This window comes from Erigeron canadensis, chromosome 7, assembly GCF_010389155.1.
Source record: "Erigeron canadensis isolate Cc75 chromosome 7, C_canadensis_v1, whole genome shotgun sequence".
Lineage (NCBI taxonomy): Eukaryota > Viridiplantae > Streptophyta > Magnoliopsida > Asterales > Asteraceae > Erigeron > Erigeron canadensis.
The window spans coordinates 30,266,410-30,289,286 of NC_057767.1; the positions used below are offsets into that span (position 1 = coordinate 30,266,410).

The 22,877-nt window shown below is 34.8% G+C and overlaps 2 protein-coding genes, 2 long non-coding RNA genes and 1 pseudogene across 4 annotated transcripts; 3 read left to right on the forward strand and 2 right to left on the reverse strand.

The window, feature by feature from the left end:
- The first annotated feature begins 5,109 nt into the window (after window positions 1-5,109).
- Window positions 5,110-6,733, forward strand: LOC122607057 (putative F-box protein At2g02030). The gene is made up of 2 exons (XM_043779978.1): window positions 5,110-6,530; window positions 6,627-6,733. Exons 1-2 carry the CDS (start codon window positions 5,221-5,223, stop codon window positions 6,688-6,690), a joined length of 1,374 nt encoding a protein of 457 aa, XP_043635913.1. The 5' UTR covers window positions 5,110-5,220; the 3' UTR covers window positions 6,691-6,733.
- Window positions 6,734-7,748: 1,015 nt separating this feature from the next.
- LOC122607061 lies at window positions 7,749-8,166 on the forward strand. The gene is made up of 2 exons (XR_006325016.1): window positions 7,749-7,952; window positions 8,052-8,166. It is a non-coding gene; the product is annotated as an uncharacterized LOC122607061 (long non-coding RNA).
- Window positions 8,167-12,014: 3,848 nt separating this feature from the next.
- LOC122609263 (villin-1-like) lies at window positions 12,015-13,453 on the reverse strand. The gene is made up of 4 exons (XM_043782321.1): window positions 13,442-13,453; window positions 12,754-12,900; window positions 12,255-12,366; window positions 12,015-12,118 (listed from the first exon to the last, which is right to left on the reverse strand). Exons 1-4 carry the CDS (start codon window positions 13,451-13,453, stop codon window positions 12,015-12,017), a joined length of 375 nt encoding a protein of 124 aa, XP_043638256.1.
- A 4,968-nt stretch (window positions 13,454-18,421) lies between these two features.
- Window positions 18,422-18,917, reverse strand: LOC122606569. The gene is made up of 3 exons (XR_006324947.1): window positions 18,867-18,917; window positions 18,644-18,710; window positions 18,422-18,554 (listed from the first exon to the last, which is right to left on the reverse strand). It is a non-coding gene; the product is annotated as an uncharacterized LOC122606569 (long non-coding RNA).
- A 137-nt stretch (window positions 18,918-19,054) lies between these two features.
- Window positions 19,055-22,710, forward strand: LOC122609264 (annotated as a pseudogene).
- The last annotated feature ends 167 nt before the right edge of the window (window positions 22,711-22,877 follow it).

Here is a 22,877-nt window from a genome sequence, read left to right on the forward strand (position 1 = left end):
AGTCTCTTCAAGGTCTTGACATTTGTTAGTTAAATGAGCATTGGGAGAAACAACTTGAGAACTGACACTTGACAAATACATTTCTTTCAAAGAATCATAATTCACTTTGAGAGCTTCATGAGCTATTGAGAGTTCTGAAAAATTTTCATTGATTTTATCAAACTCTTGTTAGCCATTTTCAAATTGTTTTTCAAAGTTATGTTTTGCTTTGTCAGAGTGTCAGCAGTTGTTTGGACAGACAAGAAATCATCTTTAGAAATGAAATCTACCATACTTGGTGTTGCTTGTAAGGTAGTTTGTGAAGAACTGGTTGTTGAAGTCATCAAACAGTTGACATCTTCAGAAGCAGTAAACTTTGGTAAATCATCCCATATCTCTTTGGCATTATGATCATGATTGATAGCAGAGAAAATCTCATCTGAAAGAGATTGATAGATATAGGATTTGGCTTGCTTGTCAGCTTGAATTCTTGCTTTTTGATCATCATCGAGTTGGTCATTGGTAAGTAGAATTCCAAGAGGATGTTTGAATTGAATTGGACCTTCAAGAATTGATTGCTTAATGAAGACACCGTTTGGTTTTGTATCAAGAAAATCCATGAATTCATTTTGCCATTGGACAAAAGAATTTTTGTGAAGAATTGGGGGTCTGATGATTGACATCATTGGATCAATGTTGGTTGTTGTCATTGAAATGAATGAACAATGATTTGGAATTTATTTTTGTTGATTTTGAAGTTTAGAAGACAAGACGATCTTGAAAAGATCGTATTGAAGAAAGGAAGCTAGGACGATCTTGAATAAGATCGTCTTAGAACGAATGACAAAAAAATTCTAAGTATGAAAGACAGGAAGGTAAGACGGTCTTGAAAGAGATCGTCTTAAGTTATAAAGTAAGACGGTCTTGGGGAGATCGTCTTAGAACACTTTGAGTAAAAAATATTCTAAGTATGAAAACTTTGGAAATTTGGACAAAATTTTGGTTAGGATTTCAGGATTTTTGAGCAAAACCAATCTCAAAGAGATTAGTTACCCAGGAAGTGTGTGATTCCCAATCACAACAACTTTGAACGATCAAATCACCACACACAATTCACACATAACCAACAGATACTAGGACGATCTTGGCAAGATCGTCTTAACACCACAACAAAATATCACTAGGACGATCTTGAGGAAGATCATCTTAGAACAAATAAGTGAAACGGTCTTAGCGAAGATCGTTTTAAAGGACTTTCCTCAAGAACAGCAGATAAGACAAAATAGTCGTGCAGAATCACTAAATCTCTATTTTCTCACTCAGTTTTGAGAGTTAGAACTTGATTCAAAAGCGAAAATGTTCAGAATATGATCGCGCACAACCCTAGAAACAAAATTATAGCTCAAATCAACTCAAATTCAAACCCAAAATTTTGGCGGTTTTCCCACAATTTCGGATTTTGATGAATACAGTGAATTGGATTCTGAAATTTAACACTATGTTTTCTGAGATGATTTAGAATGGATTTGTGAACAAAAACAGGAAAATTGAGTGAAAATTGATGTAGAAATGATGGAAAATAGAAACGATTTTGTTTCAACACGAAATGTGAATTTTTGAACAAAAACAACACAAATCTGTATAGAATTTGTTCTGGATCTTCAACAGATTGTTGTTTTGCTCTGATACCAAATGATAAATGTGTAACTATTCGTGTTTTGATGTGGAAGATAGGTGTTCAACAATGGTGGTTAGTGTGTGTAAGTGTGTGTTCTTGAGAGAGAAAGGTATGTGTGTGTGAGAAGATGATTTCATTCAAATCACGTGAATGTGTTCTGGTTACAAGTTCATATTAGAAAAGGAAGGTATGAGGGGTTTATATACTCTAAGGAAACTTATAAAAACTCCCCCTCAACCTTATAACTATTACATAAAGTTCATAAAGATAAATACAACTAAGCACTATTTTTGTATCTCTAACAGGTTGATGTTCCCAAAGTTGTCACTCACCTAAGCTAAACTCGGCCTTCTCAACACCGCCGTTGATAATTTGACTAAACCGGACATATATATATATATAATATATGTAGATACATGGTGTTACGACATTATTAATATTCAATTTTTCTTTATTATGGTTTAAAATATAGCTTACTATTTTTATCAATAGAAAATTGATCTATATATATTAAATGAAACATATCTCAAATATTTTAATTAAAATATGATATGTTTTTTTATATGATATTAACAATTATTCTATTGGATAAGACATAAGATAAAGAGTATTATTTTATTATCGTTAAATATATATTAAAGAGAAACTTTAATTTATAATTGAAAAAATATTGACCCTTAGATGAGTTTTAACTTTTATTTAGAGTCATTATATCAAATAATGATGACATATACCTTATTTAACTTTTTTTGGATTTATTTTAAGCCTTTAGTCTTTTGATTAGAGTAGAGGTCGCGAATGACTAAGGTTTTTTACAAAAGCGAACTTCATGCCTAAAAGCGAATGGTCAGGACACTTTTAAGCGGAATCTAATCGACGACCAATGTAACTTCATGTTTTTTAGTGGTTTAATTATTACCTGGTTAAATATTTGTCAACTTATGATATTATAAAAATTTAACATGTTATTAATTATATATGTTTCTTGCGTATTACGCGAGTATTAATCTAGTTAGGATATATATTAGCTATTAATATAATAATATATTTAAAAAAATAATATTAGCTATTATTCTATTATATATATATAGCTACTATTTTTGATTTCTTGATTAAAATTATTGGATAAAAAATATAAATTTGTTATAGAAAACCAAAAAAGTGTAAATTAAATTTAAAAGGGTATATATATATTAGCTACGAGTATTATTTTTGATTTCTTGATTAAAAATAATGGGAAAAAAGTGTAAATTTGTGATGGAAAACCAAAAAGTATAAATTATTTTTAAAGAGGTATTTTTTGTATAATCAAGTGTAAGTATTAATATTGTCATTTAAAAAAGACAAAATAATTAAATTTGATCTAATGACTCTAAATCAAAGATGGAATTCATCCAATGGTTCTTGTTTATCTAAGAATGAATTTAGCACCTCGTGATATATATATATATATATTGGTAGATTTGTAGATACAGGGTGTTACGATATTATTAATATTCAATTTTTCTTTATTTTGGTTTAAAGTATAGTGTTTGAGCATGAAAAGTTAAGCTCAATCACAAAAGGGGTTTAACTACTAAAATCATCAAAATCTCCTCAACATTAGAGTGCAAACCTACTAAGTTCTTCACGAACCTAAGGTGAATGATGATTTTCCCAAATAGATGTTTCGATCTTTGGAAGATATGAATATAATGTAATTTCATGTAATCATTGATGAATGGTTGATTGATGATGAATATACTGATGATTGTTGAATGTACTGCTACTGCTATTGCAGAGAATATTATAAATATGTGTGTGATGAATTGATTGTGTATGTAATAAATCTTTTCCTCTCTAATGATTATGAGTATTTATAGGCGTCAGAATCAAGGCAATCTCGTATTTTGGGCCCTTGCCAGATATGGGCCTCCATTAGTAGGACATGGCCCACAAAGATTATATACGAGGAATAGAACCTTCTAGAATAATGACTGTATACTTCATGACTCGTCCAATCATAACTATACGATTTGTAAATCTTCTTGTGACAAGTGTATCATGGAGAATGGACATCACCACATTAACATATACCTTGGACGATAGCTCTTGCCAAGGAATAGACTCTTGGCTATCTCTCTCGAGCAGCTTTTACTTTGGTGGGCCTTAAAGCCGTTGTTTCGTTAATATTGGGCTCTAAGCATTCCTTTCCGACCCACTCCTTGGGTCCTTGCCGCTTTCGCCTTGAGATATTCCTCATATACGTTAGGTCTCATCAGTATTCACTCTCGGATTCTCTTTCCTCCTCAAGAGCTCTCGGCCCAGTGGGCCCCACGCCCTTGTGGACTATCGTCCCTCTCTCTTCTTGAAGTAGCTCTCGCCAAAGGTATTCTCCAAGGAGCTCTCGACATATATATATATATATAGCTCCCGATCCTCTTTCTTCCTCTAACACCTCTTGTCTAAGGCATAACCCTCTTCCAAGGTTGGTGATTTACTCCTCACCTCATTATATAGCTTACTATTTTTATCAATAGAAAATTGATCTATATATTTTAAATGAAACATATCTCAAATATTTTAATTAAAATATGATATGTTTTTTTTATATGATATTAACAATTATTTTATTGGATAAGACATAAGATAAAGAGTATTATTTTATTATCATTAAATATATATTAAAGAGAAACCTTAATTTATAATTGAAAAAATATGGACCCTTAGATGAGTTTTAACTTTTATTTAGAGTCATTAGATCAAATGATGATGGCATATACCTTATTTAACTTTTTTGGATTTATTTTAAGCCTTTAGTCTTTTGATTAGAGTAGTGGTCGCAAATGACTAAGGTTTGTTACAAAAGCGAACTTCATGCCTAAAAGCAAACGGTTTGGATACTGTTAAGCGGAATCTAATTGACGACAAATGTAACTTCATGTTTTCTAGTGGTTTAATTATTACCTGGTTAAATATTTGTCAACTTATGATATTATAAAAATTTAACATATTATTAATTATATATGTTTCATGCGTATTATGCGAGTATTAATCTAGTTAGGATATATATTAGCTATTAATATAGTAATATATTAAAAAAAATAATATTAACTATTATTCTATTTTTTATATCTACCAATATTGTCATTTAAGAAAGATAAAATAATTTAATTTGATCTAATGGCTCTAAATCAAAGATGGAATTCATTCAAAGGTTCTTGTTTGTTTGGAAATGAATTTAGCACCTTGTTATATATATATTGTTAGATTTATAAAAATAAATTGTTTGTTTAAAAATATTAACGGTAAAATTAATTGTGTAATATATTTTAAGCTTAAAGTCTAAGTATATATAGAAAGAAAAGAGTCGGTTATACATTCGTTAATTTGGATTGACCGGCCCATATAAGGAATAACCCTATAAATAAAAGTTTTTTTCTATATATATATAATGCACAATCAGATCGATCGATTGAAGAACGAAGATTGATTTATTTAGGGTTTTCGAATTTTACCTGCCGTCCGTCAAGTAAGAACCCTCCTTCCTCTCTATATTTTTTACATCTGCTTTTTCAATATACATGACGATAACCGTAGCATTACTACCCGCCGCCCAAAGGAAGAGGAAGAGGTCCGCAGCATCACTGCACGCCGCCCAAAGGAGGCAGAAGGTGCTTCGTCCTCCTCCTCCAGTTGATATTGATAATAATTTAATAGAATTTGAGAAGAAGAAGGCTGATCATCCGTCAATTGATATCGATAATAGTATAATCGAATATGAGATCTTACCAAGACTTCCAGCCAAGTCCGTAGGTCGTTTCAAGTCCGTTTCCAAACAATGGAATTCGTTTTTATCCACACATATGTTTGGAAAGATGCACCACCTCCGTCACATTAACAACAAAACATATAAGCTTTTGATACTTGACAAGCCCCTTGTAGATTTATGCAGCCAACCCCTCAACAACGGTTCCGTCACCGTCGGTTTTAACCGGCTCGAAGAAGCCGATCCTAGATTTGATTCGCTTTTAGGAAGTTTGGATGGGTTGGTATGTGTAGCCTCCACCGAAACCGTCAATAGTCTAGCTTTATGGAACCCGTTCACCGGTGCCTACTACAAGTTGCCCCCTAACCCAGACTTTACTCGTCCCTTTAATTCTTATAAAAATTTCCGTTATCGTGGTCGAGACGCCGTTGGTTTTTATTCCGACTCTTCCAATGACTATAAGCTACTATATATGATTCCTTTGGATCAAGAGGCTTATATCTATTCCCAAAGACTGAATTCATGGAGAAAGATTGAATTCCTGATCAACCGCTACTCGTTCTTGCGTCGCTACTCGTGGTCGCGGGCAACCTTCTGTGACCACAGTCTTTACTTTTCTGTAAAGAAATTAGGACTATCTAAACATCAATACATTATTTGTTTTGATGTGAACACGGAAGAATTCAGGGTAATACAATTTCCACCTCTTCCAAATGATGCAAGATGTACGTATCATGCAAATTTCGTGGGTATCGATGGATGCATTCACTTGTGTGCAGCTTATGACGTAAGTTTCAAGGGACCCTATAATCAGGGAAGTGTGTGGAAGTTGAATGGTGATGGCGCGACGTGGGCGGAGGTGGCATCTTTCCAAGGCACTCAAAAGAATGTTTCCTACAACCCAATTGAGCACGCCACATGCGTGACTAGGAATGCCCGGGATACTTGGCTTGCGATTTCGGATGGTGGTCGTACCAAATCCATTTTTGAAGTTGGTCCTAACTCTGACCCTTTTGAAATAATGAGTATGGAGGAATTCACATTAGCACGACAGGTGTTGCCGATGTGGACATATCGCCGAATCATATATGATGAGACCCTTGTGTCCCCCTATCCTCCCCCTCCGTAAGTTCGTTTCATAAGTTTATGTATACAACCTTAGCATGTCATGTTATTGTGTATATATATATATATATATATATGATAACTAAGATGTTTTAGGTATGGTGACATGGTTGGGCATAGCAATGATGTTGAGGCTACTGTTGTGGCCTGCAAGCTGTAAATGTCCATTTATTTAGTTTTAATGTGCCAACTGCTATAATTAAGCTTATTTGGCTTTGCTGTTATATATTGTTATTAATCTCTGTGTTTGACCTAGTGTTTTCCAAATCTTTTTTCTATCTATATTTTTGGAGTAATTAGCTACTTTACATCGGATTTATGAACTGCATCGGATTTATGAACTCCAATGAATGGATTGTATAGAGAATTGTACTTTTGTTGAAATATACCTAATAATAATTGAGATATTGCTTCATGTTGATGTAGTAATCTTTGATCAATAATGTGAAAAGGTGCAATTAAATCTAACATAAATCTATTCAAATATTTGATCAGAGTGCTGGTTGCAATTGGTGGCCCTGCCGCCCTGGGTTAGCAGCAAGTGAAGTTGTTGACGACTAGGAGATTATTGAAGTTGTTGATTGAGTGAAATGTTTAGTTACATTTTCTAATTTTGCTTATCAATGCTTATGATTCGGCAATAAATGCCACCTACTTGCTCTGCTGCATTGAGGTTCATCTGTCGCCGAACAAAAAACTCAATCTGAATACTAAGATTTAGTGTATATGCCGTTCAGGCTATGGTTAGCCGTTTAAAAAAATGCTCATTAACAAATCGATCGGGCAGATATAGAACAATTCTTATCATTCTTTCTTTATCCTAATACACTATTCCAGTTTCAAGCTTCAATTGACAGTTATAAATAGTAGTGCAAGTTAATGAATTCTTCAAACTCACGGTATCTCAAATTTGAGCCAGAAAAGTTAAAGAAAGAACTGTTGAAGTATTTTTGCACGAGTTGAATGGTTACTGTGCTCAACAAGTTTGTGATATCCAAAGTTTTTATTTCCTGGTGCAACTAATGCTGGCTTTTTTCTGTTTTGGATGTGTATTATGATTTTCAGACTATTTAAGGGTTAGGTCAACTATATTTTAGTATATATAAAAATAAAGAATATATAATATATAAAAATTGCTGTATTTATTATATATATATATAAATATCGGGTTGACTTATTTTATAAGATAAGATAAATAAACTGAATTAAAAGATACCATTCCCTCCATCTCATTAGAAGGGTCACGATTTGTAGTTTTAGACTTTTTTACAATATTTTTATTTGTATTATATAACTTTTGAAGAAAATATGTTTTATGCTGATCATGGTAACGTTGAGGACGACATGTTAAAGTAAAAGAAGAAGGGTGATCGAGCCTATTCTAGAGGATGGCAAAGTTAAGATCTTCTCATCACACAACCAGTAAGCTATTTCACTCCTTTTTATTATTCTAATTTTTCATTTTTCAAAGCTACTAGGGAGTGCCAATCGTCTATTGTTTTCATCTTATTCGTTTTTTAGGATGTGTTGTCAATGGTCGTGCTGCGGATTGATTGCAATTGCAGAAGCAGAATTATGGTTGTTCTGTATATACAAATCTGGTAGGTACTTAAGAATGTATTGAAGAAACATACACGTTGAAGTAATAAGTAGTGTTTCGTAAGAGGTATTTGTCTACTGGATATGTATCTACACGTTGAAGGACAGTGAGAACAAATGGGAGTTAATCAAATTTTTAAGAAGCCGTCATTTTACTGCATTCCTATTAAAGGGACGAATAGGTGGCAAAAGCTGGTGACATGTTGAATTCTCATGCGGACTTATGTTTTTTTTTAGTTTGGTCGATGTGACATTTCCGTGGTTGGTGAATTGTAGAATGCAAGGTACAAAAAGGTGATACCATTGGAGTAGAACTCAAAAGCTTGGTGTATGTTATATTGAATACTTATACTTATTAAATTGTAAACATTACTCGGTTCAAGGGTTCGCATTTAGATATAATAAGATAGACTATTGCTTCCTTAGTTGAAAGTAAGATGTTGTTTAACAGATGTGAAAATAGACTGTGTCGCCGTCGATGCAGGGATGTTGACCTAGCTCAAAGCGTAGGACACTCCATGAACCTGTCTTATGGAAAGAACTTTGGCCAGTCATAAATCGCATGTACTTGCTGGGATCCTCTTCATCAATAAATTTAAGAAGTGGGCTCCATCTATGAAATTACGGTTTCGTATGATGGCTAAAGTGTAGTCATTCAGCTTGTGCTCATACACAAATCTCCTTGGTATGGTCTGGTGAAAAACGAAGATTTTATATTAGTTATGTTATATTGCATAAGACGAATGTTGACTTGAGTAAGATAATACCAGCACGTGGGTGTTTAGGGATCGTGATTCAAACTGTTTTAAGAAATAGGGACTGTTATTCCTGTCATGAGCCGGATTGGTATAAAGGTGTTGAAACCGATGTCCATTCATAGGCCATTGGAGTTGAAAATGCGAAGTTCGTAATTGAAAAGGCCATCATCACCTTTTTTCCCTTGGATATGAACAATAGGTAATGGTCGTGCTCAATGTCATTTTGGTACAGAACGACTTCCAGTTTTCTCCAACAACGGTAACTGCAACGCCTTTGTTGTGTGTCTTTATAGAAAACCTCCACTTTGGTTGTTTGTGTACCCATGTTTATTTGTGCGACCAAATTGTCAAGAAGACTGTCGCAGTCATTCAGACTGTCTAGGAAGCTTTCAGGTATATGTTCTGTATCAAAAAAAGTGTCAGACAATTAGATTTTTGGGACATTGGTAATTTGATTACATAGAATTGAAACGACATATAGGTTTGGTCATTAATCTTGGGTAAGATCTCATATTCCATTGATTGATATTGATATTAATATAATAGAATATGAGATCTTATCAAGACTTCCGACCAAGTTCATATATCATTTCAAGTCTGTTTCAAACACATTCTTTCTATCGACACATATGTTTGGAAAGATGAAATTATTTCTCCCATGTTTGAAAGAGATATCATCTTTCCAAACACTGAACTATCAGGGGGCTTACTCACCTCCTAGTTAGACATCCAGGCACTTCAAAACAAGAACAAATATTAAAAGGGACACACATTAAGGAAAACAGACAAACCCTATGGCTGCGACTTCGCAATCCCCCTTGTGTTTATATTCTTTAATGTATGCTGGAATTACATCCGCTGAAGTGGAAAATTTTGGATGCGGTGTCAAGTATGAACACATCACGGTGGTTCAAGGATGAGCGTGCAAAAGGCACCTGATCATAATGCACATCATTAGGACAATACTTGTTATCCTTCATATGCAAATTCAAGGGTAAAGCTGTGAACTTTGTTATCTATAATAAATTGAACACTTACTTCTTTCACATGCACCACACGATCTGTTAACAATCTGGTTTTATAAGCAGGACCACTTAACTGTACTTGCCCTGAAGAATATACACCCTCGACTGGGATGATGCACGGTTGAAAGTATGACTAGAATTTCCCAGTTTCTTGACCTTGAACTTCTTTATATTGCACAGATTGAGACCCCAAGGCTGCATCTAATTCGAGTGTTTTGTCCGATGCCAAAGCTGAGTCAACCTGCCACATCAGCACATAGCCCTATATCACTTTTTAGATAAAGATGATTCATTTCCAAAAGGGTGTTCAAATTACATGAAGGTTTGCAGAATAACAATATACAGATCGCAACAGTTTTCTTTTCATTTCATGTCATGTATATCTTAGTTAAAGGGGCCTTTGGATGTCTGATTTGAAAGTGACTGTGATTTTTAATGTAGCGTCTGTGATGCTCATGTGATTAAATGCATTTGCAACCAATTGGAATCTATAAAACGAATATAAGTTGTAGAAAATACCTCATTGGCATCCTTTTCCAGCCAATAATGTATGTTATGCTGAAGAACACCACTTTTTGAGAGTTGTCTGCCTCAATAATATAATCTTAAAATTATCCATGGCTACCATTTAATTAGGATCAAAAGAAGTACATCTTAAAGAAATTTTTGCGATTCACTTGGTCTAAATGACATAGAGTTGCAAAACGGGTAATTACTTACATGAAGAACAACGTATGCACTCCCAGCAAAGAACTTCCCATGTGAAGATTGTGGCACTGAAACCAAACGAAGGTTCTCTACACACCAAAGGACAGTGAGAACAAATGGGAGTTAATCAAATTTTTAAGAAGCCGTCATTTTACTGCATTCCTATTAAAGGGACGAATAGGTGGCAAAAGCTGGTGACATGTTGAATTCTCATGCGGACTTATGTTTTTTTTTAGTTTGGTCGATGTGACATTTCCGTGGTTGGTGAATTGTAGAATGCAAGGTACAAAAAGGTGATACCATTGGAGTAGAACTCAAAAGCTTGGTGTATGTTATATTGAATACTTATACTTATTAAATTGTAAACATTACTCGGTTCAAGGGTTAGCATTTAGATATAATAAGATAGACTATTGCTTCCTTAGTTGAAAGTAAGATGTTGTTTAACAGATGTGAAAATAGACTGTGTCGTCGTTGATGCAGGGATGTTGACCTAGCTCAAAGCGTAGGACACTCCATGAACCTGTCTTATGGAAAGAACTTTGGCCAGTCATATATCGCATGTACTTGCTGGCTCTCCTTTAGCTGAATCAACAACACCACTTGTCAGAGATATTGCATCATCCCTATCTTCCTGCAAAATGAGAGAAATCGGGGAAACAATTACATACAAATACAAACTAAAGACTTCAATAACATAGTAACAAGATGTCTTCAAGTTGATTGACTTCAATCAGATCAAAGTTTAACTTTGTAGCTTAACATATCTATAAAATTCTACCATTTGAATAATTATTGATGTGCTCCTATCATTTGAATAATTATTGATGTACTTCTAAGTTCTTTCACCTTCAAGTCAAGAAACTCGGGGATAAAATGTGATATAAAAGCTTCATATCAATGATAAGAATAAGCAGTGCTTACCATTGAACTCTTATTTCCCAGCCAAATATAGAAAAGACGCTCCTCTCTTCTGTTGGCAGCATATGTGTACTGCACGGCATAGCAGACTCCGCTATAAAGCTTTCTCTGTTCTATGACCGGAACGGGGGAGAGTTTACCACTATTCGCTCTCAAGTATGAGAGGTTTTGGAAGATATAAGTGGCAATTTCAATACACTTACTTAAGAATGAATTGATTTGGGTTGCTTTTAATCTCAGGCATGACAAACAGAAAAACAGATGAAAAAGTTCAAACTGGATGAAGGTCTCGAATTGATTTTTAGTGCATACGACCTCGAACACTGTTTAAAAGTAAAGGATATTTTGGTAGTAATATGTAATGCACTATCGTTTGAATACTCTAAAATTTTAAAACAGAAAGTGTTTTCAGGCCAACACACTCATCATGCCACTTCTAGTAAGAGATTTTTGTTGTAAATTAAATTACTTAATTATTGGTATAGAGTAACCTTTAGTGTACCATTGCAATCCATATGTGGCTTGTCCTCTTCATCGGGAAGCTCCTCCACATCATAACCTGTTTGCTTGAACATTGCTAAAGTGGGAAAAGATGTCAAATGTTATGTTTAAGCAGCTAAACTTTTAAAAAGAAAGCATGATAGCGAAAGACTGCCATATTTACAACTTTGACATTACTAATATTCTATAATTTGCTGCCAAAGGAAAATAACCTGCTACTTTCCCGCGACCTTCTTCATAAAGCTTTGGCTCCACTGTTTCTGATCCTTCTGTTAAAAAGGCTAAATGGGTATTTACGGGTCTTTCCTGAGCTCGGAGAAAATCCTGTAATGCATGAATATATATCAGAGACATAAAGCATACTAGATGCTGGATTTTGAACTCACTAAAGTTAAATTTACTGATAATGGGTCATGTTGGGAAAACTAAATAACTATCTACAAATGAAACATGTGAAATGCACTCAAAGTAGCCCAAATTACACTCTAAGTGTTAATAACCTCCTAAACATGGAAGTTTTAGGATAATTCTAGGTTATTTATGAGATTATGAAATGGAGAAAAACGTGATGGCAGTTCGACTCAACCTAACCGGGCCCATTTAGACCTCTCCAACAAGTTTACCCAATTTGACCCGGCACCATACGCACCCATTTTGCCACCTATAATACAGACATATCCTTGTGTGATCGGACAAGTAAAAACACACTACCTCGGCCACTGAGATTGAAGTTTTCCGCTCTTTTATTGACGTAATTCTTCCCATCCATACAAAAATCTGAATATCACCATCCAGCATGTAGCATTTATTAGATTCAAGCATCGACCTTTTACCCCTCCCACTACCGCTTTGGGTAAACTTTACAAAAAAGGTTTACACCTTTGTTGCAGTAACTCACCAAAATAACTTAACGCCTAAACTTTGAGGCTTTTGTTGGCCCGAGGGTGGGTCCTGGGAATGGGAGCATAACCACCAAAAAAATTCCAGAATTCCCCCACTTCAGCATCACCAACAAATTTTCCATCATTTACAATATTTTGAAAAAGTCAAAAGTCAAAATTTACTCTGTTACACACAAAAATTAACTAGAAAAGGAAGAATAAGGACTGGTCAAGCGATTGAAGCAGTTCAGTAGAAGAGACAGTTTCAAACAGATCCCATAAAAAAATGCTATTAGGATGGCTCAAAAAGGCTGAAAGTCACATGAAAATTTTTACAGCATGAACTCCCTGCATAACTTTTTTCAAGAGTTAGGTTGGTAATATTTGTGTAGCCATGGTAAATAAATGCAGCTTGAATTTTTAAAAAATGAATCAAAAGAAGTGGACCCGGCCTGTTCCAACCGGTAGTAACATGACCCATTTTAGGCAGGACCCATTTTGACCCTCCACGAACCTACCTGCCCACTCATCTTAATATCACTTAACATAACCTAGAGGCTCTGAGTTCGAATCACCGAACTATCACTCTATCATGGGGGCTTACTCACCTCCTAGTTAGACTTGCGGGCACCATAAAATAAGAGCAAATAGAAAAAAGGGACACACATTAAGGAAAACAGACAAACCTAGCCCTATAACACTTTTTAGCTAAAGTTGTGACGAGAATTTCCCAATTTCTTGACCTTGAACTTCTTTATATTGCACAGACTGAGTCCCCAAGGCTGCATCTAATTCGAGTGTTTTGTCAGATGCTAAAGCTGAGTCAACCTGCCACATCAGCACATAGCCCTATAACTCTTTTTAGCTGAAGTTGTGACCTCCATAATCACCCACGAAAGATGATCCAATTTCAAAAGGGTGTTCAAATTACATGAGGGTTTGCAGAACAACAATATTCAGATTGCAACAGTTTTCTTTTCATTTCATGTCATGTATATCTTTATTAAAGGGGCTTTTGAATGGCCAATTTGAAAGTGACTGCGATTTTGAATGTGTCATCTGTGATGCCTCATTGTGATTAAAAGCAGTCGCAGCCAATTGGAATGTATAAAACAAATATAAGTTGAAGAAATTACCTCATTGGCATCCTCTCCCAGCCAACAATGTATGTTATGCTGCAGAGCACCACTTTTTAGCAGAGTTGTCTGTCTCAACAATTTAATCATAAAATTATCAATAGCTACCATATAATGAGGATCAAAAGAAGTACATTTTACAGAAATTTTTGCGATTCACTTGGTCTAAATGACTTAAAGTTGCAAAACCGGGTAACCTACTTACATGAAGAACTACATATGCACTCCCAGACTAGAACTTCCCATGTGAAGATTGTGGCACTGAAACTAAACGAGGGTTCTCTACACATCATATTTCTAAGCCGCTATATATTATGACATTAAGGAGATGGCAAGACGTGAAAAGGTAAGACAAGACATATATTCTAAAGTACTTAAAGGTTGACTCCAATTACGTAAGAACCAAAGTCTGTAAAGTGCTGTCAAACATAAGTTATAAAGAGGATACAGCTTCGATCCCATATTCTATCCACACGAAACATTAACTCATTCTGCTCAACATGATCTGGAACATATAATTTTTCATCATCTATACAAATAAGCTTAGTTTCTGGCTTATTGGCCGGCCTATAACAAGCTCAGGTTGATAAGCTCATAAGCCTGAAAAAATGAACTTCTTGGATTTTGAACTTTTGATAGGCCCAAAAAATCAGATAATCCAAACACACCCAGAATAACATCAAATAGAGTTTATTCATAAATTAATTAAATTTGGAATTATGATATGGAAGAGATTACACAAGCAGTCAAAACTTTCAATCTACAACAACAATTTTGGAAATGTAGGCAACATTAATTATAAGTTATAACCCATACCAAATATAATACTTTTTTTAACCCTTCATGTTTAAATTTAACATCCAAAATTATTAAAATTTATTATTATTATTTACATTTGGGTGTGCTTTTGTCAATGTCAATAATAGCCATTGATAAATTTATGACTTAATTTTTTACAAATAACAACAAAACATAAGAAATTATATACAAAAATATGAAAGAGTAAAAAAAAAAACTAACCTTGATTTTGTGTAAGAGTTCTAAAGTGAAGACTACAGATCCAAATATAAAGCTTTTTTTCCTGACCCCCATAGAATGTGCTTATAATAATAAAATAAAATACTCCCATAAGAAAGTTTGACTCATAAGAAAAATAAAAAAGATTTTAAAGTTTGACCCATAAAGAAAAACAAAAAAAGAAAATACTCCCAAGAGACCCCACTTAAGTATCACCTAAGGTCCCACCCTGTTATATATAGTTACAGTTATCGTTGCGTTTAAAAAAATTCCACATATAGACCTATCTCCCAAACTTCATATTATATAAACATTACTCAAAGAAAACCCCTCAATTCCATCATTACATCCCAAAACCCAGATTGAATTGCCATAATCCTCATAAAGATCAAAAACCCAAACTCACATTGAATCGTTACATATCAACCCATCCTCATAGGAAGTTCATATCTTCATCGAAAAACCCGTTGTTCTTACTAACAATCAAAAACCCACATTTCAATTTCAAGAATCCCAAATTCAAATCTTGTTTAACATTAAAATCCTCTGTTCCATAATTTCAATAAAAAAAACCACCATGATCACAAAATCTTTCATAAAGATTCAATCTTGATTATAATGGAAGGTAGTTCAGACAGGTAATGGACATGGGTTTTCATTGAAAAGTTAAAACAAGCCAAATCTTGAATATTGGTTACAAGTTTTAATGAAATTGTGGTTTTAATGTTGAAAATTTTTGTAGGGAATGTGATACAACTTTGAACAAGGCAAATGCTATTGTTCAAGGTATTATGAAAAAAATCAAGCCAACTATAGACGGTAAGAGGCGGAGGGACACAGTCCTTCGTTATGTGAGACATAAGGTTCAATCCATCGATAAATCGGTAATAATTATGTAAACTTTGACTTTAATCAATATTATATATATATATATATGTATTGCAGTAACACTTATTTTCCCTTTCAGTTACTTGTTTCTGCATATGGCTCTTGGCCCCTACGTACGTTCCTGCCAAAATCTGACGTGGACATAGTCGTAATCGGAAATATCGGTTTACAAGACATCAAACATGTGTTGGAAGAAGATTCTGAGTTTAGAAACGTGATAACCCATGGAAGTGGCACGGTAATGATCTTGAAGTAGCTTTTGAATATCAAATATTAATTATGGTTATGTCTGCTTAAGTAGTTTTTGATGATAGCAATTAATCAAATTTTTGTAGTACAACTTTTATGTATTGAGTTATTATTGATGATGATGATAGGATTGTTAATGGTTTATCGAAAATTACTTATATTACCAAATTTTTATAATTCGTAATATTTTTACAGGACGTGGAATTTTTAAGATTTTTTATGGGAAGAATGCAGGTGGACCTATGTGTTAATCATGATGACGGGCTAGCCTCTAATCTTTTTATGGAAATGGTGACATTTCATACTGTATTTTAATAATTTTGGTGTTTAATATTATCATGTAATACTATACTCACATTAACATTTTATATGTATATAGGTGAATAGAATCTTCATGCGAAACAATCTTTTTAAGGAGAGTATATTACTGGTGAAAGCTTGGTCCTCGATTGAGGCAAAAATCTTGGCTCCGGGTTTATTAACGTCCTACTCTATTCAAGTAATGGTGATGCACGTGTTATTAAACTTGCCTGGAAAAAATGTTACACCATTCGAGGTATATAAAATATGAGTATCATTTTTTTAAATTATTTTATTATATCTATGTATACATATCTAATATCTAAATTTATTAAAGTTGGATTTATTTTTAAAATCTTAGGTGTTCAAAAGGTTCTTAGAAACCTACTCACGCTTTGATTGGGACAAACTTGCAATGGGTAGGAGAGGCGTTATAAAACTCTATGAAGTCAATGATTTACAAAGTGAGTATATGTTTTATATATGTATAATAATAGAACATTCAATATAGTTTGCATTAATATTGAAAGATTTGTGTTTTAGCCGCTTATACAGGACATCCAGAATTTGATCTTCTGACTCCATGTTTGGAGTATTGTGCCTTTGAGACAAATTCTGGGAAGCCCCCAGTGTGCAAAAAAGATGGGTTTGTGAAGGCAGATATGAACATCATTGACCCCATAAACAGGTTCAAAAATTTGGCTTACAAGGTGACTAAGCCCAGGTTGAAAAAGGGGGATTATAAAGTGAATAAGCCCGGTATGTATCTTATCCCTTTTTTTTATTATTATTTTATCAAAAGCAAACAAAAGGTTACTATTTATTGAGTACAAGTTTAAACTTTGATGTTTCAGGAAAACGATGGCACATAATAAATGAGCTCAAAAAGGGGCACAAAAAAATAAATGAACTACTTTTGGCCTCAACTGAAGAGGAGCTAAGAAGAAAGCTTCATGACTTTTTTATGAAAATAGACAAGATGCGAACTCCAACAGAAACTTTTTTGGAATTGACCACTGATGATCTGTCAGTTAAAGTGCAAGATTTCATACAAGTCAGAAAAATGCTACATCCTGAATTAAGAGATCTTCCATTCGCAATACCGCCAATCCCTCCAGCGGAACCTCCGCCACCAATGCCATCGTAAGGAGTTGGAAAAGAGAAGCTGCTGTTAATATACAACCCTCTACACATATATGAAAACTTCATAATTCCAACGGGTTGTTATCTTAGAAGTGAAACATCACAATGTTAAATCATGGAGCATCTTTGTTTTAAGGAACCATTTTTGTATCAATGAATCGACTTGTGCAAAGAAAATTGATTCACATAGCTTTATAACTTCAATCAAAATTCCAATTGTTATGTACTACTTTGCTTCTTTATATAACATTACAAGTACTACATTCTATATAACCAGAAAATTAAAGAATCAATATTAATAATGCTGAGCTTTGCTGCCTTGTTTCATTGCACCGCAGACAAATATCAGTTTGAAACTTTTGTATACAAGCACGGCACAACATCAGAAGCTTATGAGATGTAAGTTGAAAAGGCCCTACTTCTAACCTTTACATTCAGGTTGAACAAGGTTCATCAGTCTTCACTGCCAGCTTTAAGATATCACGACTCTAGATGGTCAAAACTTACTGCAGACAAGTAATCAAGTGATTATTATATTAGACTCAAATGGCATACTTAAACATATAGACAATATGAGATCGAATGAAAAAACAAGAGCATCAAACGACATGCCAGGTGGTTAGAGGTGGCAATATAGATGGGTTGGGCAACAACTTCATGGTTTTTTTCATAAAATGATTTAGGAGTGTTATGTATTACCCATTTGGGGAAGAGACTGTACAGTGCAAACATGATGATTTTTTTCATAACCGGGTGCTAACCCACCCATGTTGCCACCTCAAGACTTTTTAAGGTAGAACAACGGTACCTGATGATGTTGGGGAAGAGACTGTACAGTGTCAACTATTGGTGATTTGTAAGCCCTTGACAAAGCCATGGCCATATGATCAACTCTGACCTTCACAATTATATAAATACAGGCAATTAGATAATGACTAACTTAAACAAAGCAAATTCACATATAGCCCTAATTTAATGACTAAATACCATTGATGTCAGATTTGAAGTGCCGGTAGATTCTCGAGGTTCAGATTCAAGCATTTCGATTGCACCCCTGTACATCATAAAAAATTGAGATGAATCTCTACATCCTTCCAACATTTCCATAGCAAATTGACAATATTTAAGCTGTGTCTGACTTCACAAAGCATTGCAGACGGTAGTGTATAATGTAAAGCAATTGAAAAAAAAAATTGAAAGCATGGCCAACCTGCAGATACCAAGAGCTTTCCTCATATCTCCGGATGCTGCAGCTACTTTCTGCAGACATAAAAAGCAGGTCTTTTAAATATAGTTCACATATTTGACTAGTAATGGCCATATGCTATAAAAATTTAGTTCAGGTCGACTTTTAACCTGTTTGGATAGTTTAATGGTTTGACTGATTTGAGATGTAACATGATCCTTATTTTGTAAAATTTTGACAAACTAGTTTGACTTGTAATTTCTCTCAGGTTTTTTCGTCACACCCTAGTTCTGTTCGCAATGCACCAGATGGCTTTAGGTCTTTTCCGTACATTGGCTGCAGTTGCAAGAAATATGATGATTTCCAACACTTTTGGATCAGCTGCATTGCTTGTGACCTTCTTGATGGGTGGATTTATCATGCCGAAAGGTATCTTTACAAAGTTTTTGCTGATCAATAGTTCCAGTATAATTTACACAATATCTCAGTGCTTAGCAATTTGCACATCTGCTTCCAGATATGATCAAGTCATGGTGGATATGGGGCTTTTGGGTTTCACCTCTATCATATGCACAACGGGCCATTTCTGTTAATGAATTTGATGGCATAAGATGGATGAAGGTATGTGTTTCATATATTCATGACTAGCTGTACTTAACAAGTAATATGGTGCCATTAGATCTGATATGCCATTTTGCAGAATCTTACCAGTACCAACACTACCCTTGGGTATGGCATTCTTGAGTACTTTAGTCTTCTTACAGACGATAACTGGTATTGGCTTGGAGTTTGTGTGGTGTTGCTTTATGCTGTGGTTTTCAATATTATAGTCACCCTGGCTTTGGCTTACCTCAGCCGTAAGTACTCTCTTATTCATGTTTGGCTGTCTGTAATAATTCTTTTACTATACTGCAAAAATGTACGATGCGTTTTTTATGATTACTATGAGGTCTAGTGACCATTTTGTTTTCTATTGCAGCTCTCAAAAAAGCACAGACAATTTGTCCACCATCAATCGAATCAGAAGGTTAGTAACTCTAATGGTCATATTTTATAAACAAATTTATGTCCTCTTTCCTTCCAAGAAATGCAACTTTTTTTATGTAACAATGAAAATGTGCCCCTGTAAGTGGATGCAGTGTATGTTAAAAGAAACAGAGTTTTAATATAAATGTCTTTCCGCAGGTGATCAGGAAATGACTCCTACAGTTGATACGTCCGGTTCTAGAAGGGATTCCACGACTATCCCCTTCAAACCGTTGTCAATGACTTTTCATAACGTCAATTACTATGTTGACATGCCAAAGGTAAACCTTACTCAATACCTTACATTATTCAATGACCACACATTATCCAACGACCCTATTCAATATAAGCAATTTCTTAAATTACTTTACATTTTCCAGGACATGAATCTGGAAGGTATAGCAGAAAGAAAGTTGCAACTCTTGTCTGGTGTAAGTGGTGTTTTTAGGCCAGGTGTTCTTACTGCCCTTATGGGCTCAAGTGGAGCAGGAAAGACGACTTTGATGGACGTTCTTGCTGGTAGGAAGACCGGTGGATACATCGAAGGGGAAATCAGCATATCAGGGTTTCCCAAAGAACAAAGTACTTTTGCTAGAGTTTCCGGTTATGTTGAGCAAAATGACATACACTCACCTCAAGTCACAGTTATGGAGTCACTTCTGTTCTCTGCTTTTCTTCGTCTTCCTGCTGATGTCAATGAAAAGCAAAGACAAGTAAGTGTTATTGAAGTATTTCCTACTTTCACCAATACAATAGCATTTATAGTCGGTTGGCTGATTCATTCTGTGCAGGAGTTTGTTGAAGGAGTGATGAAACTGGTTGAGCTTGATAACTTAAGAGATGCTCTCGTTGGCTTACCTGGTGTCACTGGCTTGTCCACTGAGCAACGGAAACGGTTAACGATTGCAGTTGAGCTTGTTGCAAATCCCTCGATAATCTTCATGGATGAGCCTACATCTGGGCTTGATGCAAGGGCTGCTGCTATTGTTATGAGAACTGTTCATAATACAGTTAATACTGGAAGGACAGTGGTTTGCACCATTCATCAACCAAGCATTGAAATATTTGAAGCATTCGATGAGGTATGAATAATTGTCTCTGATTATTCATTATGTGATATTAATTTGTGTACAGTCATGATAACCTTTTATCATTCACAGCTACTTCTTTTGAAAAGAGGAGGCCGTCTAATTTATGGTGGAAAAGTCGGCGACGGGTCAGAGATTTTGATTAAGTACTTTGAGGTAACATCTATGTCTATCTGTTCATCATGAACTATTGTATATGATCAAATATCTGAAACTGAAACATTTTTCATTTTGTTCTTGTCCAGAGCATAAATGGAATTTCACCGATTGCCCCTCAGTACAATCCTGCAAATTGGATGCTTGAAATGACTACACCTGCTGTTGAAGAAAAAAATTGGCCAGGACTTTGCAGTGATCTATAAGAACTCTAATCAGTACAGGTATTATTCTAGTATAAAACTTGTGTCTGTATGTGTCATTAATGTACTGAATATTAATGATTATCTTGATGTAATTCCTTCAGAAATATTGAAGCTTTGATTCAGCAAACTAGTACTCCAGAGCCTGGATCTCAACCTTTAGAATTCTCTTCCACATACTCCCAAAGCAGTCTGTCTCAGTTCCAAACATGCTTGTGGAAGCAGAATCTTGTGTATTGGAGAAGCCCGGAATATAATGCTGTGCGGTTGTTCTTCACAACTCTGTGTGCATTGATTGTTGGTTCGGTCTTTTGGGACATTGGTTCAAAAAGGTATACCTTTTTTTTTGGCAATTCTTGATTCACATTTCTGAAGTTTATATCAAAAAGGTGTGTATTTTATTACCTAATCAATGTTTGATCGGTTTTGATCTACAGAAACACCACTGAGAACTTAATGGTGGTCATGGGTGCTCTTTATACTGCGGTGATGTTTCTTGGTGTAAATAACTCTTCCACTGTACAGCCTGTGATCTCCATTGAAAGAACAGTTTTTTATCGAGAAAGAGCAGCTGGAATGTATTCTGCAATCCCTTATGCCATAGCACAGGTAAGTTTTTCTGAATGCTTTTAGCTGTTTTTCTACAGTTGACTTTCTGAACTACAATATTGACTTTGACTTTTTACAGGGTCTTGTTGAAATTCCATACATAGTGACCCAGACGATAGTGTATGGTATCACTACGTATTTCATGATCAACTTTGAGAGAACAGCCAGTACGATACTAATAATCCGTCTACTTTTAAAACGAGCTTTTATGCTTGTTTACTCTTTCAATAACGCTTGAAGAGTTTCTTTCACTCGTGGTGCAGGAAAATTCTTTCTCTACCTAGTGTTCATGTTCCTAACGTTCACGTACTTTACTTTCTATGGAATGGTTGCTGTTGGTCTTACACCATCTCAATCAATGGCTGCTGTTGTGTCTTCTGCATTTTACTCGATATGGAACCTTTTTTCTGGTTTTCTTCTCCCCAAACCGGTAACTAATTTTGATAATTGCATTTTTAGTATTACTGCACACTTGGTCTTTAAAACTTCCTGTTTCAATGTGATGTTGGTTTATTGTAGAAAATACCGGGATGGTGGATCTGGTTCTACTACATATGCCCAATTGCGTGGACACTGCAAGGTCTTATTGGATCTCAACTCAGTGATGTGGAAGAACAGATATCAGGACCTGGTTTTCAAGGTACCGTAAAAGCCTACTTGAAGCACGAACTTGGGATTGAAACAAAATGGATTGGTGTTTCGGCTGTGATTCTCTTAGGCTTCAGCTTTTTCTTCTTTCTTGTTTTTGCAATCTCCCTCAAGTATCTTAATTTCCAAAAAAGATGAATCACATCGAGTTCACATTCTTGTCCGTGGAAAGATCACCAAGAGCTGGAAAGAAAATTCATATCCTTGGGCAACATCACTCTCCATTACTTGAAATCAAAGAACTCAAGGAGCCAAAATGTCTGGTTTGACAGTATAGATGTTCACGAAAAGATATTATGCAAACT

What these genes read in the sequence shown, in the direction of transcription:
- LOC122609263 (XM_043782321.1), bottom strand. An exon ending in CTTCAATCTCAGTGGCCGAG is followed by an intron (nt 12,367 to 12,753) that starts GTAGTGTGTTTT and finishes CATGCATTACAG; the next exon opens with GATTTTCTCCGAGCTCAGGA. An exon ending in AGGTCGCGGGAAAGTAGCAG is followed by an intron (nt 12,119 to 12,254) that starts GTTATTTTCCTT and finishes TTCCCACTTTAG; the next exon opens with CAATGTTCAAGCAAACAGGT.
- LOC122607057 (XM_043779978.1), top strand. Translation starts at nt 5,221, where the DNA reads ATGACGATAACCGTAGCATTACTACCCGCCGCCCAAAGGAAGAGGAAG. An exon ending in TCCCCCTATCCTCCCCCTCC is followed by an intron (nt 6,531 to 6,626) that starts GTAAGTTCGTTT and finishes AAGATGTTTTAG; the next exon opens with GTATGGTGACATGGTTGGGC.